This window comes from Neltuma alba, unplaced genomic scaffold (genome assembly GCF_004799145.2).
Source record: "Neltuma alba isolate B1F8T4 unplaced genomic scaffold, ASM479914v2 tig00000105_pilon, whole genome shotgun sequence".
In the NCBI taxonomy this organism is placed as follows: domain Eukaryota; kingdom Viridiplantae; phylum Streptophyta; class Magnoliopsida; order Fabales; family Fabaceae; genus Neltuma; species Neltuma alba.
This window is the reverse complement of record NW_021631921.1, coordinates 1,485,136-1,504,856: the sequence shown is the minus strand read 5'-3', so window position 1 is coordinate 1,504,856 and position 19,721 is coordinate 1,485,136. Positions and strand designations below refer to the sequence as shown.

Below are 19,721 nucleotides of genomic sequence, written 5' to 3'. Positions count from 1 at the left end.
ATTGGACGTTCGTTAATTTAAAAAAAAAGAAAAGAAAGAGTTATTAGTAGTTTCAGCTTTTGTAACCACTTTATTTATCACTTTATTTATCTTGTCTTCTTTTTCCTTCGTTCCTTTTTTTTTAACTGATGGATCTAACAGCCTCCGTTTAGGCTTTAACAAAAAAGAAAGGCCCCCAAATAACCCCATTTAGCCTCACATCTTGCTGCAAGACAAAAAGAGACGCTCCCAAACACATCACAATCAAATGGCCCTCTTCAGAAGAATGGCAGCCATTGTTGCTGCTTTAATAATAATCACAGCGTCCTCACCCCACAGCACAACATCAGCCAAAGCCCCGCCATCTCCTCCAGCTCCCGGCGGCATGGCTCCGGCACCTGCAAAGGTGATTACAGAATGCTTCAGAGCCTTAGTGAACACATCAGATTGCCTGAGCTTTGTGAAATCTGAAAGCAACCTCACAAAACCAGAAAAAGGATGCTGCCCGGAGATCGCAGGACTAGTAGAGAGCAACCCCATTTGCTTATGTGAGCTATTAGGGCATCCTGAAGCTACTGGTTTCACCATTGATGCTAAGAAAGCTCTCAACCTTCCTTCTCTTTGTGGAGTGTCTTCTGCTCCTAATGTTACTTCCTGCTCAGGTATCCCTACTTAAACTTCAATCGTCGTCTTCTCTGAGTTTCATTTTTGTTCGATCTGTTTAGTTTTTTCTGAGAATCATGATAGATAGTAATCTGATTCTGGGAATCAAATCTAGTTTCATCATCAGGAACTGGTTATTTGGTCACTGTTAAAATTTAGAGAATGATTCAAAGAATCCTAGACATGCTAGTTTATACTACTGATATTGGCAGATCCAATAATCACGGATTTTTTTGGGGAAAAATAATGTTTTTTTAATCAAGCTAACGCTGATGTATGTGCAGTGCACCGTCTTCGATATTGTGATGCCATTTGCAATTTCATATCGACAGTGGTCTACTTTTTTTTCCCCCTTTCTCGAAAATAAGTCCCAATTTAATTAGCAATTTTTTTGGGCAAAAGGACATGAATTGAGTGTGTGCAATTATTTTTTTCCGATGTAACTCTTTTTTAACTATATGCAATATATTTTTCATTATGTGGTATTGAAAATTTGTGTATAATTGACGCTATGTTGCATTCAAATGAGGAAGAATTACATTACTGAAGATAATTGTGCCGATTCTTTTTTACCAAAAAGGTTTGCCAGATGAACCAATGGACATTTGCTCTAGTGGTGGAGATTAGTTACTCATATTGTGATAGACTGATATTTGAATTTTTGCTAAGAGATGTGCCCACATTTAATCTCCCATAATTTCTCAGATAAGATTGCCTCCAATAGATAATATATATAGAAAAAAAAATTGCCAAATGAGAACATTTTCCCGAATTCTCCTTTTTTTTTTAATTAAATGTGTGAGCGAATATTTATTAAATATTTACTGTTATGAGATGCAGCTGCAGGAGTGCCAGTGTCGTTGGCTCCAATAAGTCAAGATGCCATGTCTCCGAGTAAGACAATGAAATATTTCCATTATCATTATTATTACCTTTTTTGTTGATATTACCTTTTTTTTTTAATAAAGAACTCATTATTCTTAACCTTTTTCAATATCATGCTCCTTTTGATTGTCCCCACCATGTGCCACGCTACTTTTATTTTTCAATTGATGATTGATTACACTCACATGGAGCTACTTATGTAACTTTACCATTTATGTTAATTTTTCAACTGCTCCGTACTCCAAGTAATTAATATGAATTTTGGCCAAAAAAAAGTAACTAATTAATAAATCTGATGAATTTTCTTACCCACAATTCATATATTTATGTATAACCAATAATGGAGAAGAAAATGAATTGTTGTGTGTTTGATTAAAAGTGGCTTCAACTTTATTTAATTAATTTTTGAAAAATTGAATTTAAAATATTTCAATATGATAATGCATGATCATAATCTAGTATTAGATTTTTTTTTTAAAGAAAAAAGAACAATGATATCTAATGAACTATTAACGATAAAAAAAAAATCCTTTTGAAGAACTTTTCCACATGAGAACCAATTTATTAATCTCTTTGCTTTTACTGCCATTAAATTGCAGACGATCAACCAAGAGAAGGATTGGCACCAAGCCCTTCAACACAGGAATCAACTTTGACTTATCTCCCAAATGAAGACGACGAAGATGCAGCTTCCACCATTAGCAGACACTCTAAGCTCAATTTCATGTTCGGCTTCGTCATTGCCATCATCTTCACCTTAAATTATGATTCCTAAACATCATTAATTACTATGTTCTTAAAACGTCATTTTTGGGTTCATACAGTCCCCATTTACATTCACTGGGTCGCCCTCTCAAGTCTTAGCTTTGAAGTAGCGGTAATAAAAGTTATTTTTTATCTAATTTTTGCAAACTAATATTGGGGTAACATTGTTTTATAGAAAAGTTAGTTTAACAAAAAATTTGTTTGGATGGTATATTACTTTAATTGTAATCTAAATTTTGTTGCATACCAAAAAGCACCCATCATACTGGTAAAGGATTCGTCCTATTTAACTAGTGGTCTTGTGTTTAAGTGCCGGAGATGTAGCAGTGTTAAGAATACCTGGTAATAAGATTTTAAAAAAGTACTAGATGTTAGGAGGCCCAAAGGATTATATTTTGAAAAAATGTGAAGGGGACAATAAATGTATTTATTGAAAGTTGCTTGTTGGGGCAGGATACGTTGTCGGATCATATATATAAAATATATTACTTGCATAATAAAACCAAAACCAAAACCAAATCCAAATCATCTAACCCATTGACAAATAACTTATGTATGGCATACATCAAATTCGCAAGTGGATGTATAACAAACAAAAAGAAGGACGAATTTGGTTTAATTCACAAATTTCATGATAATTAAAATAGATTAAGAATTCATCAACAAAAGAATGGTAATATAAGAAAGACTGGGAAAATTTGACTTCATTGTTATATATTTTCTTAGCCAGAGGGTTTTCTTGAGATCCGAGAGTGCTTATTCTCATATTCAGACCTTCTTCAATAACACTACACTACCAAAAAACATGGTTTTAGCGAAAATTCCGTCGCTAACTCAATTTTTTAAAAAATAAAATAAAATGCCACGTGGCACCTCTACCAATTGCCACGTCATCACTAAGACCACCTCCACGTGTCGCTGCCACCTCACATCTACTGCCACGTGTGCACCACGTGTCACCATCATATAATTCCCTTCTCAAAGTAACTTCTCCATGGCTTGAACCCAGGACCTCCTCCATGCGCATGTGCGGTTTTACCAGTTGAGCTGCAATGAACCTGTTGACTTATTATGTAAAATTAAATATATATTGTATTATTTTACACAAACAATTATATATACATATATTATTAAAAACTAAAAATATACTATATGATAATTTTAATAATAACTATTTTAATGAAAAAATATTTTTTAAATATTTTTTTACTATTTTTATAATTTTTTATTTTTTAAAAATTTTTTAATATAATTTTAATTTCTAACGACACTAATTTTGAATTTTACATCATAAATAATTTTTCATAAATATTTTTTAAATTTATTTTTTAATTAACGGTGATAAGATATACAATTTAATTATATATATATATTATATTACATTATATTATATATGTATATGTGGTTTATATATTTGAAGAAAATCATTTACAATTAGTCAAAAAATCTTGTTATTCAAAAAATTCAAAAAATAACTACTATAATAAAATCTAATAAATTATTTTATATAAAAAATTAAATGATTTAAATAGATTATGATAAATAGTATTTTCCTACTTGTATATATATCCTATGTAATTTATTTTCTTAAAATTTGCGACGGAATTTGTGACGGAAACAAATTGCATCGCTAATTTCTGATAGAATTGCGACGGAATTTCCGTCGCTAATTTTTTTGACGGATTAGCGACGGAATTGTCTGACAGAAAAAATTCCGTCGCTAAATACAGATGAGCGACGGAATTTAGCGACGGACAGAAATTCCGTCGCTACTTTGCGACAGAATTTGTTTCCGTCGCAAATTCTGTCGCAAATTCGCTGTTTTTTTGTAGTGCTACCATTGACTTTAAAAGCCTCAAATCTCATTACTGAAGTTTCCCCTATGCTCTGTGCTGTCTCTCTGTGTGCTCTATTTTCCCGGTAAGTGCGTGCGTTGATTCATCCTTTAAAGTATTCTCTCAATTTGCTAAGTTTGATTTGTTATTCTCCTTTTTCCCCCCCTTTTCAAAGTGATTGATTTGAACAGAAAAACTGAAAAAAGAAGACTACTCTCTTAGCTTGTTGAAGCCTGAAGGCATCGTCAAGCAATCTGCAATCTGCAAAAATAACTTGGTAAGTTCATCACATCACCTTCCCTTTTGATCTCTTAATTACTTACTTTTCGTTTATCATAGCTAGTGTTTTTATATTATAAGTTTATGTGCCTCCTGGGCTTCATAAGTCCTGTCTTCTGCTTCAGTACTGAGACTTAAAAGTAAACGTTATTAACTCCACTGTATTACTATGATGAGATACCTTTAAATGATTCTAGGCTTTATATCGTGACAAATAATTTGTAGGAAAAATTATCCTAAGATTCCAAACAAGGAACATAACTATTGAAAAATCTCAATGATAAGTGAGCAGTTAAAATCTATTATTATTTCTTATGATGTAACTTGTCATTAATATTTACAAGCTACTTAGTTGTTATGAGATTTTTTTAATAAATATATTTCTTATTTGGGACTTTATAGTAATACTCCCTAATTTGTATGTAAACCCGATTTTTTTGATGACTGTGAATGTTTTAACTTAGATAATATATACTTGATAAATAATCTCTTCAAAAATAATAGTCAATAATACGGTGAAAGTTTTTCCATGATAGTTTTTGTACTGTGGGCAAAGAAGACAAATTAAAATCGTTCTCTTTATTTTCTGATTAATTGCTGCACGATTCTATACAATGTTATCAAACTCACAAGTTTAAACAAACTCGTGATAATGATATAAATTCGGATTATAAACTCAGATCGTAAACTTGTAAGAGTTTATTGTTATTAATAAACTAGTATTAAACGTATATAATCAAATAATTAAGATATAAAAAATGAGATCAATTTCATTTAAATATACTTTAAATTTAAATAATTGAAATTATATCTATCAATGTTCATAATTTATCATATTCAACAAAAAAATTTCTATAAAATTCATATATAAAGTCACTAAACATAACCAAATCCAAAAATTTAACATGAGTTTAAGAGCGAGTTGACACGATTTTGCAAGTTTAAAATGTAAAAATGGTAATCTCAGTAAATAAATTCGTAAGTTTAACCGAGTTTATAGTTATTATGAGTTTAAGAGCAAATCGACATGATTTTATTAGCTAAAAACATTAAATTCGGAGAGTCAATTCGCGAATTTGATAACAGTGATTCTATGTGCTCTTATTAATTAATTACTTTAAGGTATATTCACCTTATAATTATACATTCCCCTTGTTTTTTATTTTTTATTTTTTGATACGCCGGAAGGAATATTCCCCTTGTATGTATCTTTCCTTTGGTTTAATTTCATTGTTGTGTTTATATTTTTCGTTTTGCTTCTTAAGTTCTTTCACTCTTGTTTCGTCGTTCTCTTAACCTCTACCAATATATATTGAGAGGGTTAGAAAGACATAGTATTATGATATACTCCTCCAATCCTAAATATAAAACCCATTTTATACTATAAAATGGGTCTTATATTTAGAAATGGAAGAGTATAATTTATTATACCTTCTATTATGTTGTTAAAAATCTTTGGCAAAAAAAAAAAATGTTGTTAAAAATCAGCTGAAACCTGGTATTAAGTTTTGTTCTTTTATTTTGCAGTGTGCCCTGATCTCTGATCATATTTAGTTCTTCATTGTAGCTGTCACGTGTCTGATTGCTTTGTCTTTCTACAAAATTAACAAAAAAATTTACAAAAAAAAAGAAAAAAAAAAAAAAAAGACTTCAGTACTTCACCGTCCAAGAATCATCAGAGCAACGTCGGAACCTCTGGGGGAAAAAAAAAGAGAGAAGGTAATTATATATTTTGATCGTGTCAATCTTACTGTCAATGCGGATTAATTAATTAATTAAAGCCTAGGAATTCATCAACAAAATAATAATAAAAGACTTGGAAATTTGAGTTTGTGAGTCCAATAATTGAGGGCACATACAGTGAATAATTATAGATATTTTTAGCTTCTTTAAATCTCGGGAAAAGACAAGGAGAGATTAATAATATCATTCTCTTATATGTGCTGATTTTCTTTTATTTGTTTGTATGGCAAGATGATTAAAATTCCTTTTTCTTTTTTCTTTTGGCAAGGTTTTATACCCTGATTAGTTCGTGTTTGGGTTCTTGATTTATGGTTTTCCATTCGGTGGATTGTTTTTAATTTCTACAAATTAAAAAAGAAATGTCAAAGGATCATTCAAAAGTATTGGAATCTCTCAAGAAAGGTTAATATTCTGGTCCTTGACCTCTACCAATATTGAGCCATTTGGTCGTGCATGTCTTATCTCAAATATTGTGTTGAATAATTTATATATAAACACGAATTTTTTTATAACTATTGTAAATATTCCTTTTTTGGCCAGCAAATTACTCTAAATATTCAAGCTATATATAATACTACTTAATGTTTAAAAAAAAAAATCGCCATTCATGACAATTCATAACTATATTTTTCAACATTTAAATTTATTTCGTTCAAATTTTATGATCTTATTTTTTTAGAATATATTTTCACTATCGATTTTATCTGATACATAATAATTTATTTATGATAGTTGAGCAATGTAGGGTGCTCAAGTTTTAAATTTAAATATTTAAATTATTATTCAATCATATTTTTTGTTCTTGTAACGTAGATTACCAGTATTGAAGGCTAATTAAATAAATCGATGAAACTATGTGACAGAAAATAGTTTGAAAAAATAATTGATGATTTAAAACCTTTAAAATTAGCCTTAAGAGGGATAGGCGTGGCTAAATAGCTTAGTAACCTACTTAATTTAAATTTATTCTTGAGCTTTTAAGCCCAAATTTTGGCATATGACACCTCCTTTCATACACTGATTTTTCTTGCTTTTGTTGGGTCCAATTTGGCTCTCAAATACTTTCACGTCAATTTGGAATAATTACAAGCCAAAATAAACGGAAATTTATGAATTCAATCGTGAGGTGTAATATTTTGTATTAATCCACTAAAATCTTCAAATAATTATTTCGAATGATCATCCAAATATAATCATTTAAGGCATTTACGTAATTTTTGAGTCATGGAATTTGGCCAAATACGAAATAATTAGCCAAAAATAGGCTTTTAAACTCAACATATTTTCTTAAGATATTTTATTTTAACCTTTAGTGCATCCACTGGGCCTTAAAAATCACTTAAAAACCTTTTTTCCTATTTTCCCTGAATTTGCCTAATTTTCTTCTTCTTTTTTTTTTTGGCTGGGATCATTATTGACCTGACGCATATGTCGCATTAATATGGATTTCTCCAAGAGTTTTAATGATATTTTCGTTTTATTGGTGACATTTATTTCAATTTCCTTTCCTTCCAATTCTTTCCCATGTAAAGGAAAGTTAACATATATTCCAGAAGCTCTCTTCAACCAATTTAGCTCATCAAGATGATACAATTAATTCTTCAATAAACAAAGCAGGACTAAGCAAGAATTAGCATACCTTAGGGACATTCGGTTCTTCAGAAAGCCTCCATCACCATATTAGTACCACCTTACATACCGTTCGGTACGAAACATTGAAAAATAAGAAATAAGGATTGAGAAAATAGTATTTAGTATGAGAAATTACTTACTACTTGGAATTAGATGAACTCATATATATGGGATTGAGGAATACTATAAGAGAAAGTGTTATTTCTCAATTCTACTTTCATAGGTTTATCTAATCCTATATAACAAACAATTACTTATGTCAAAAAAATTTTAATGATTTTTTAAATTACAATCTTAGTCTTATTTTTTATTTTTAATGCTTCGTATTAAATGGGATCGTCACCGAACACATAACCCACGAAGATAGCTTCAAACAGACCTTCAATTGCTCGCCATGTTTAAATCAGAAAAACAGAGCTCTCATATTGACATTAGTACAGCAGAGATTGCTTCTGAATATTTTTTATACCAGCGATTCTACTAGCGAGGCGTCGGCTTCAGCAGACCGATCATCCTCACCACTCTTCAATATCTGCATCGCGATCTTTGATGATCTCAATCTCCATTGCTCCGACGTCTTTTCCATTACAGATTTGTCTCCAACTGACTTGGCTTTGCCTTGGCCATCATCTTTCGGTCCTAATTCCTCAGATCCATAAAACAATTGCTTCTCCATTTTCATCCTAATAGGCTCCAAAAAACGCAAACCACAACACACACACACAGAGGTCTCCTCAACTCACACACACCACCGGACATCCTCTCCCACCGCAGTTGCCGGAAAAAGGCGGTGGAAAAAATGCTCCCACTCACGGTGAAAAACAGGCTCCCACATAGGTAAGCCCTGTAAGAGAAAGGAAGGGGGAAGAACCCCCTTCTAAAAACTTATCCAAACGCCCATATTTTATAAAATCATTTGACCCTTAACCAAACACTCATATTTTGATCAAATCAATTAATTATGGGACCCTCAACCAGACAATCATTTATTGTGACTCTGGTTTGCCCTATTTTATTGACGAGTTTATCCTTTTATTTTGCAGTTTGTTCGCACTTGGATTCTTCTTATTAGCTTCTGCTTATTTGATAGCATTGTGCTTCTAAATAATCTTTTTCAAAAAACAAAAGACAAAAAAAGACACTTTTCTGTTCAAAGCATCATCAAAGACTTTGAACTCTCCAGAGAGGAAAAAAGTAAGAATATTTAAATGGGAAAACTAATACTGCAGTCCTTATACTATCATCTTATTTTGAATTAGGTCCTTCAAGTTTTTTTCTTTTTTATTAAATCCTTATTGATTCAACTGTTTTAGCCGTTCGTCCTTCTGTCTGAAAAATGCTGAACAGGGGTAAACGTCGTTGAATAGTAGTGATGTGGGCCATGTGGCAAATCATTTTACCTTCAACTCCTCCTTCCCCTTTAAAGGATCTCGCACCTCAATTTCCAAGTTCAAAAGAACATAAAGTAAGCAGTTTACACTTAACTCCTCTAGTTTCACCAACGTCACATAGCGATGATGTTTTGAAGAACCACATCAATTTTTTGGCGCACCTCCTCATTCCTGCTTCTTACTTCAGTAGCTATCCGAAGCCACGTTTGAGAAGGAAATAGATAAATTAATTGGCACCTCAAATAATTGGTCGTTGATGCACCTTCAGCTCAGACTAATCTCAATGGGAGTGTTGTCATCTGCAGAACCAACAAAAGAAGTCATGAAAATGAAGGATCATATATTTGGTCAAAGGCCTTTTCTTGCAGCATCTGGTACTGATATATATTGAGCTTTATGGTTCTAGTAACATCGTCTTGTCCCCTCCTGGAGCTTATTGGAAACTCTTCAAATAGATTTCCTCTCAGCATCTAGTATGTTTTTTTTTAATATTTGAAGGCTTGATTGATTACTTTGTTTGAACTCGCTTGCTTTCGAATTAGCATGCAAATGGAATCTGCAAAAGCTGATTCTACTATGAATCTGACCGAGCAAATTATTGCCACTGCTTATAGGATTGCTTCAACGGTAGCTTTCGACGAGAGGCACGGCAGTGCCTTAGAACAAGGAAGGATGTGGGCTTGTACTCCGTTTCTCTCGGTATCGCGAGAATGAGTGTAAAAATGTTTACTTTAATACTTTATGTTATTTTGAACTCAGAAATTGACGTGTGCTAGATCGTTCAAAGGAGGAAGAGGAGTTGAACGCAGAAGGTTTCGCCACATCACTGCTATTCAACGGCGTTTAACCCTGCTCAACGTTTTCCAAACGGAAGGACGAACGGCTGAAACGGTTGAATCAATAAGGATTTAATAAAAAAGAAAAAAACTTGAAGGACCTGATTCAAAATGAGATCATAGTATAAGGACTGTAGTATTAGTTTTCCCTATTTAAATTTTGGTATAACGGGATTGACATATTTCTCTTTACGTTAGCTCGCAAATCGCAATGGATTCGATCGCAGTAAAGTTATAATTTTCTAACAACTTAATATTTAGAAGCAAAATTCCATTTCGTGAAACTTTAATTTCTTTTATTCCTTCAGGTTTGCATTAGTAAATTTGTCTTAGATATAATAATTTTATGGATTAATATAATCTTCAGTTCCTTAACATTTATTCTCATTTTAATTTTTGTCCCTTAAGTTTCAAACTATAGGTTTTGATTCCTCACAGAACGAGACAGAACAAAACATCTTGGTTTTGATTGAATTACAAAGACTAATATTTTAAATAAAAACAAACTCAATGGACCAAATCCTATGATTTAAAATTTGAGGGACCAAAAATTGTATTAACCCTAATTTTATTTATGATATTTAAACAAAATAGACTGCATGACACACATTTTAAATTTAAATATTATAATTATTTAAATATCATCACTAATATTCTTTTTTTTCCCCAGTTCTCTTTTTGATTGGCTGATTGCTTTTACTGCTCCTGGAAGTTTTTCTGTGCAAGGGATCAATCAAAGAAGTGGTACGCATGTTTCTTGAAATTCACTTTTCTTTTTCTCATTACATATACTTTATTATTTCCCATCTATTCCATATTTAAGGGTTATTTAAGATATGAATTCAATAATTATGTGTTTCGCATTGTTAAACTAATCTTAGTTACTATTAAATATAAAAATTCATAACAAATAAAATTGTATACATGAGAATGATCAATTTTTATAATATGTATTGGCGTTTTCCTCTAAATAATTTAATTGAAAGAAAAAAAAAGTGTGATAAAGCCTTTTACCTATTTCAATCACTTGCAGCGGAAAGTAGTTAGCCAAAAGAATATTAGGCTTTACAAGAATTTTCCTACTTTAGTTTCTTGACTTATATTTTATACGCAGCTTACTTAAAATTAGTATATACCCTAAAATTTCATATTGTCACACATGCATCTCGTCACCAAACTATCACGAAATATGTGAATGCAGCTTGCTAGAGAAACCCTTAATTAGTTGAATATTTAGGGACTGTTTCATTTCTTGTTTTCAAAACAGTTTTTCTGAAAAACAATTAAAAAATTGTTTGAAAATGCGCGTTTGGTTATGTGTTTTGAAAAGTAAGGAAAAAAATTGTTCAAGAAAACAAAAAAAATATGTTAGATGTTTTCTTATCTTTTTATTCTATAAAATTAGAAAATAGGTGAAGGAACATTATGGGCATGTCTGTTTTATTGTTCTGGAAACAATGTTTTTATTTTTAAAAACCAAAAAAAGTTGATTGTTTGTTAATTTTTAACTAGGTGTTCTGAAAAAAAATAATAAATATATTTTAGAAAACAAAAAACTCAACAATTTTTACATGTTTTATTGAATTTTATTTTTGTATTGTATTTTTTCTATCTAACCTTTTCACTCCCAGCGGCACTTCTCATTCTGCCCGGTTCGGAACCCTTCCTCTCCTCTTCCCATCCTCTTTCCTCCTCTTTTTTTTTTTTTAACCGTTAGATTAACATATTTCAATAGTTTAGAATTTATTTTCTTATAAACTATTCATAAAATTTTTTTAAAAATTCGGTGCACTTACAAACCATTAGAATTAAATTTTATATAGCTTGTAATTTATTACTTATTTGTTTTTATAATTTAACATTTTAATAATATTTTTAAAAATATTTAAATTTAAACTGTTAAAATATTAATCTAATAGTTAAAAAAAAAAAGAAAGTGAAAGAGAATAGAAAGGGAAGAGGAGGGGTTTGGAACCGTGATTTCATCTCCTAGGCTTATCCATGTTGTCTCTCAATCCTATATCTTTTGGTCTATTGTCATTGCACTCCCCATTCCGTCTCTCATTTTCTATCCGTTCTTCGAATTAATTTTAAATACAATTATTCCAAAAGCTTTTTTAATTTTCAAATGCGAATTTTTAGAGCAATCACCCAAACATATTTTTTTAAATTTTTTAAAAACTATTTAAAAATAATTTATAAAAGTACTCTAAAAACATAAAAATAAAATAGAAAGAAAGAAAGCCCATGTTTTTAATTAAGAAAAATTATGTTAGTATAAAAATCTTCTTTCATCTTTTATTTCACTGTTTTGTATATGTTTTTCAGATTAATAATTCAAACAGGTTTTCCCCCAAAACTTGTTTCGACAGACTACTCTACAAAATTGGTTTAAGTAACATAAAAATGAAAAACAGAATAAAAAAGCTCCTAAACACTCAATTAAGCCCACAAGAATACTGGCGTGTTATTTACTTCTCAATTCATTTCTTAATCGTTTTATGCTGAATCATTTGAACATTGACGAGGCCCCTTCTTAATCTTGCTAATTATGTTCAGCGTTATGCACTAATCTCCTTTACATTTTGTCTTAATTACATGAATCTATCATTTATTTTGAAAACATGAACTAAAATCTAATTTATTAATATACTAGTTTACCCTTCATCATAATACTAAATCTATCTACTTTTGCTGAAAATGTTTTGAGGTATTGAAGGGTTTTCTTTTTCTTTTCCTTAATTTTTCACTTTTTGAAAATAGTTATTTGTTTAATATCTTTATCATATTGGACATAAACCTAAGTACTTTAGTTAATGTAGGCATATAAAAAACTTGATGGAAAATTTGGTTAATTCTTTTGATAAATATACACTCGACCAATTATATTCAGAAATATTTATAAGTTTAAACAATTTGTCTTATTTCTTCATCCTTATAGAATTTATATTATATAATGGACAAAAATCCGTTCCAGTTTTATCCAATTTTTTGAGACCTGCTAATGTTTTTAATAATTAATTTTAGTTAATTATCCTTTAACTAACCAAAATTTTAGAAATTAAACAAAATTCCTTTTTTGGACAATTTCCTTTATTTTCACCACAGTTGAGCAAAAAAAAATTGTCCAGGAAATTTATCCCATTTGCCATCAATTTTTAAGAATTTTAAGAATTTTTGGGTATATTTTTTAAAATGTTTACCCTCACTCACCCAGAACCTTTTAAAATTATGCTTTAACTTCAATTAGGGATGAAACTAATATGATATTTTATTTACATTTCTACTACTTCTGACCCTTGTCTAAGTAGTAGAAATGAGATTATTAACCATCCACAATAATTACTTGAAATTCATAATTTCTAACCACGCTATTGGCCCAATAATTTTTATTACTTTTCCTTCATAATTAGACCCCCGGACTTCAGCTGATTTATTGGGCTTGGCAGTTGGGATTGATTTATTTTAATTTTTGGAATTATGGTTGGAAATTTTGGACAATTTCTTAACATGTACGTAATCAAATTTCATAATTAATTCCCAACCAATAAGTGGCTCTTCCAAAATGTATTCTCCTTATAAAAAAATTTCTCCACTTTTGTTATCTGAAAATTTAATCCCAAATAATTTATCCTTTATTTTTTGAGAAATTACAATCTTAAAGCTCAAAAATTATTCCAAAATAAAATATTCCATTTTCTTGGTGTACAATTATCGTAGTAAATTTTATTAACTCTCACAATAATAATTCTCATTTTTTAATTATGTCGGACCTTTAGGAAATTTTAATAAATTATATAATTTGGCTAGATATTACTGAATCAGCCAAATATAGCCCTTTTATTCCCGTAAATTCCTTTTTGAGGCATTCTCTTTATTTATGCATCTCTTAAACTTCATTTTTTTTTTTTGAAAACCTCGTTACTCTTTTTCTTGAGTTTATGGTATTTTCTGAATTTCAGGAAAACTCTTCATGATAACTTTTTTTTTTTGGCTTAAAACTTTTTAAAACTATACTTTTATCCCAACTTGACATTTCTATATGTTTCTCTATTTGAAATACCGGATATGATACATGACAACCGAGGAAGTCATAATGCAACCTCCTTCTCCCTCGTGTTGGTAGCACCTTCACCAACTTTTTAATTCCCCAAAACAAGTTAAAGATGGTATGATAAATTTTATGACGTTTGGTAATAAATTTTTTAATAATGTTAGAATTTGAATATGTAGGCAAAAGTACGCGCGCATTTTAATTTTATGTCATTTTCATTTAAGTCATATGAGTCTGCCCTCTACAAAATTTCTTATTTCATCCTTTAAAATTAGTCAAAGATTTTCCTCATTCTTCGCAATGTTAATTTAAAACAGTATTATGTAAATTTTAAAGTCGATTAATTAACCAATAAAAATTTTTACCATAAAAAAGTGTACCTATATGTAAAATGAATATTTTTTTATACATCGTGATAACTGGTTTTAATATTTTGGAACATATTCCAAAATTAAAATAAAATTAATAAGGGTTAATATAATTTTTTATCCTTCAAATTTGCTATCATTTTGTTTTTGTTTCTTCAAGTTTCAAATTAAAGGTTTTGATTTCTTAAATTTTTTCGCGTCTAAAGCATTGATCCCTATAGTCTAATAAAAAAAATCATTTAATTCCTTAAAGGATCAAAACATGTGATTTTGAAACTTGAATGATTAAAATCAAAATAAAAATAAATTTGAGGGATTAAAAATTATATTAATTTAATAAATAAATAAATAGTCATAACAGTAAGTAGAGTTTTCTTTTTTTGGAAAAAAAGACAAAAAGTGGTTTGAATAATCGCATTTCAGAGTTTTTGTTCATTTACCCAGTCATATGGATTGAGGCCACCAACCTGCCAAGGTGTGAGTTGTTCTAACATGCACCTCAAAACCTGCAAAAGTTGATAGGCCACCTGACCTGCCTATTCTTTAAATCTTTTTAAAATACAATTTTGTTTTGTTTTATATGCAAATAAAGTGCTTATTTTTATTTTTTTTATCTTAAGATAAAAAAACACAGTACCCATTCATCCAATAATTTTTTTTTTGCTTAAACAGCAACAGATGCATTTAAAAATAGGATTAAAATACTTTACCTCCTTTTATACGCCAATAATATAATTTGAAGGAAAATAATAATTTACTCAATTATTATTATAAATAATTTTTAAATGTGAGGTACACGGGAATAAATTTACTACAAGAGATATAATCATAACCTATAGGTTGACATTAAAAATATCTAATCACAAGTTGCAGGTTGACATTAAAAATAAAAAAATATTTGTTGGTAAAAATAAAAATAAAAATAAAAATAAAAATAATATATTTTTAAAAATTGTATAGTCAGTTGTACTCACCCATCATGGCAACGCCAACCTGCCGGGCAGCGAGTTGCTTCGACCTGTACTGCTTGACTTGCGGGTCTGCTTGAATCCCCAGCCCTATTAATTAGGAGGCATATGTTAAATATTCATGTTAGAAATTAAGTTTGTCCAAAAAGATAGTATACAATTTAAATATAATACAATTTTATTTTATGACATTTTTGTGCTTGCAATAATGTAATTCGTTTATTACTTATCTGTTTATATAATTAATTATTAATTAAAATTTGGATCCCAGAACACTAACAAAAGAGAATGTACATGGTTAGGCATTGCAATCCAAAGCACACGTGTTTTTAATTAAGGACAATTATGTAAGTACAAAAATATTCTTTCATCTCTTATTTAACTGTTTTATATATGTTCCTCAAATTAATTATTCAAACAGATTTTTTCCCAAAGTTGTTTTGAAAGACTACTCTACAAACTTGGTTTAAATAACATAAAAATTAAAAAAAATAGAATCATAAAGCTCTTAAGCACTCAATTAAGCCCACAAGAATTCCAGTATGCTATTTATTTCTCAATTCATTTCTTAATCTTTTTATACTCGAGACAATTGAACATTAACGAGGCCCCTTCTTAAGTTTGCAAATTATGCTCAGCATTATACACTAACCTCCTTCACATTTTGTCTTAATTACATAGTTCTCTCCTTTATTTTGATCACATACACTTACATCTAAATTATTAATATACTAGTTTACCCTTCATCATCATACCAAATCTCTACTTTTGCTGAAAATGTTTTGAAGAATTTATGGGTTTTCTTTTTCTTTTCCCTATTTTTTTTCTTTTTGAAAATAGTTATTTGTTTGATATCTTTATCATATTGGACATGAACTTACGTATTTTAGTTAATGCAGACATATAAAAGACTTGATGGAATATTTGGTTAATTCTTTTGACAAATATATACTGGACCAATTATATTTATAAATATTTATAAATTTAAATAATTTTTCTAATTTCTCCATCTTCTAGCATTTACATTATATAACGGACAAAAATGCGTTTCAATTTTATTCAATTTTTGGAGACATCCTAATATTTTTCATAATTAATTTTAGTTAATTATCCTTTAACTCACCAGAATTTTAGAAATTAAATAAAATTTATTTTTAGAAAATTTCCTTTATTTTCACCACAATTGCAACAAATATTGTCCAGTACGTTTATTCCATTTGCCATGAATTTGTAAGAATTTTATGAATTTTTGAGCATATTTTTTAAAATGTTTACCCCCACGCGTCTAGAACTTTTTAAAATTATGCTTTTGCCCCAACAAGGGATGAAACAAACATGTTATGTTATTTACATTTCTCGTACATCTGACCCTTGTCTAAGCAGTGGAAACGAGACTATTAACGATTCATAATAATTACTTGAAATCCATAATTCTGGCCTAAATAGCTTTTAGGATAATTAGAGGTCCAGCCTCGCCCATCAGCAGATTTATTGGGCTTGGGAGCTGGGATTGATTTGTTTTAATTTTTGGAATTATGGTAGGAAATTTAGAACAATTTCCTAATGTGTACGTAATTAAATTTCAGAATTAATTCCCAATCAATAAGTAACTCCTCCAAAATCTATTCTCCTCATAAAATAATTTCTGCAGTTTTGTCATCTCAAAATTTAATCCCAAATTATTTATCCTTTAATTTTTGAGAAATTACAATTTTAAAGCTCAAAAATTATTTCAAAATAAAATATTCCATTTCCTTGGATAAAATTCTCTTATCAAATTTTATTAATTCTAACAATAATTATTTGGGCCTTTTATGTAATTTTAGTAAATTATATAATTTGCCTAAATATTACGGAATCAGACAAAAATAGCCCTTTTATTCCTACAAATTGGTATTCTCTTTATTTATGCCTCTCTAAAGCCTCCATTTTTTTTTTTGAAAACCTCTTAACTATTTTTCTTAGTTTATGATCTTTTGTGAATTTCAGGAAAACTTTTCATGATTACTTTTTTTTTTTTGGCCGAAAACTTTTTAAAACTACACATTTATCCGAACTTGACATTTCTATATGTTTCTCAATAATGCATTTGAAATAAATTAATTCCCAAAAAACAGGTTAAAGATGGTATGGTAAATTTTATAACGTTTGGTAATAATTTTTTTAAAAATAATGTTAGAATTTGAATATGTAGGCAAAAGTACGTACGAATCTTAATTTTATGTCATTTTCAGTTAAGCCATGTGAGTCTACACCCTACAAAATGTCTCATTTGATCAATATTTTCCTCATTCTTCGTAATCTTAATTTAAAACAGCATATATGTAAATTTTAAAGTCAATTAATTAACCAATTAAAAATTTTTTACCATAAAAAGTTTACTTATATGTAAAATGAATCTTTTTTATACATTGTGATAATTGATTTTAATATTTTGAGAAATATTCCAAAATTAAAATAAAATTAATAAGTGTTTGTAACACCCCGAATTTTCGGACTCAGGATGAGCAGAAAAGAGAAAGTTCATTAAAATTATTTAATAGCTCAAGCACAATTAGGAAAAATTATGGAATATTGATTTTTCAAGGTTTAGAAATATTTTGGAAAAGTTCATTCCCCGAAAAGTGGCTTAAATGATTTTAAAGCTATTTTTATAGCAAAATGGGTTATTTTCTTAGAAAATACTTAGAGGTTTCTAATTAACTAGAAAATTTTAGGGAAATTATTTTATGGTTCAAAGAAGCTAATGGATAAGAAAAATCCATTTATGATATTTTGGTTTAATTTCTGGACATATCTTATATTTCAGAAAAATAGGAGAAGGATAAGATTGGAGAAATAATTATTTTGGAGGGCAAAATGGTCCAGCAACTATGTAATATACGTGCTTCCTTCTCCATTAGCCACCTGATTCACTTCTTCATTACATAACTGATCACCGTGGCATTCTTTCATTTCCTCCCATCCGCGACAGTGAGAGAACTCGAGAGAGGGAAAGACCGAGAGGAAGAAGTTGGTGACGGAGGTGGTGATCGGAGGTAGTTTTCTTGCATGCAATCAGCGAATCTGCCTAAGGTGAGCCTCCTAAGCACTCTTCTATTGTTGTTTTCTGCAAATGATGGTTAGATATCAAGTTTTGAGTCGCTGGAGTTGATGTTCTAGTGAGAGAAAGTGATGGAAAGGATAAAAGGACCGATGGATTCGGATTCTATGGGTAGATTGAAGTATTTGATGTTGGTTTTCAAGCTTGCATGTAAGGTTGATAATTTGTCTTGAGATTACCGAACTGAAATAATATACTGGTATACTTAGACGTCGTTGCTTCTTGTTCTAGTTCTGGGTTTAATGAATCAAGGAAATGGCATCTGATTTCTACTAGTGTTGAGGGTCGGATTGCGTGGGTTGAAGGAGAAATATGTACGCATATATTAATCGGCTTGCATGTAGGTTCCTTGCTCTGTTTTGTTGCTGGCCGAACAGGGGTTAAAAGCTTGGGGAAGTCTGGTTTTTCCGTTTCTAAACAGGGGGAGAACCTTTTGTTTAAGGTTGGTTACGGTTTGGAGGAAGGGACCGAGGAAGATGCAAAATGTATATATATACTTATGTGTGTTATTGACCGGGGGGTGTAGCGTGCTGGAGTAGTATGTATATATATATGCTCTGTGATGGCCGAACAAAAAGGGAAGAACAGAGACTTGTATATGTGTGTCTCGGTCATGTTGTAGGAACAGAAATTGCACAGTTAAATGGTTTATGGTTAGGAAAATATTGAAGTAATTGAGCGAGGAATGGTGGGGTGTAGAGTGAAGCTTGTTGGTGCGTTATATATATGCTGTGGCATGTGTTTGCTTCTCTCCTGTTCAAGACTGTTTTAAGTCTTTCTTGTCTTGGGGTATCGGGTTCTAACAAGATTGGAGAGGAATGAGGCGATACATCTATATTAAGTTGCATGATTAATACGGTTAAGACTAGAACTAAATTAGGTTGCTGTACCAAGGGGAATATATTTTCTAGTTTGGATTAGAACGAAAGTTTAGGTGTTTTAAAGTATTAAGGAGCTACTAAAGAATAGAAAGGACGTGTGTATATGATGTTTGTAAAGCTAGAAATTTCTGGATTTAATGACGTAGCTGATTGTATAATAAAGAAGAGGCAAAAGACTACTCAGAGAGTTGTAAATGAGATATACATATGGATAAGTAATGTTATAAGTGTGGATTGTAACAGAACTTTTGGAAGTGGAAATTATAGGTGTTTAAATGATACAAGAACATACCTACGTATGTACGTACGATATTTTTAACTGTATTATAATTATGGTTA

The 19,721-nt window shown here is 30.1% G+C and overlaps 1 protein-coding gene across 2 annotated transcripts; it reads left to right on the top strand.

Annotated features, from left to right (window-relative positions):
* The first annotated feature begins 347 nt into the window (after window positions 1-347).
* Window positions 348-2,367, top strand: LOC114713081 (non-specific lipid-transfer protein-like protein At2g13820). 2 transcript variants are annotated; one of them, XM_028898014.1, is made up of 3 exons: window positions 348-641; window positions 1,483-1,536; window positions 2,127-2,367. In XM_028898014.1, exons 1-3 carry the CDS (start codon window positions 365-367, stop codon window positions 2,300-2,302), a joined length of 507 nt encoding a protein of 168 aa, XP_028753847.1. In that variant the 5' UTR covers window positions 348-364; the 3' UTR covers window positions 2,303-2,367. The 2 variants fall into 2 exon arrangements, with proteins under 2 accessions (XP_028753847.1, XP_028754504.1); XM_028898671.1 differs by having other exon boundaries at window positions 1,483-1,539; window positions 2,130-2,367.
* The last annotated feature ends 17,354 nt before the right edge of the window (window positions 2,368-19,721 follow it).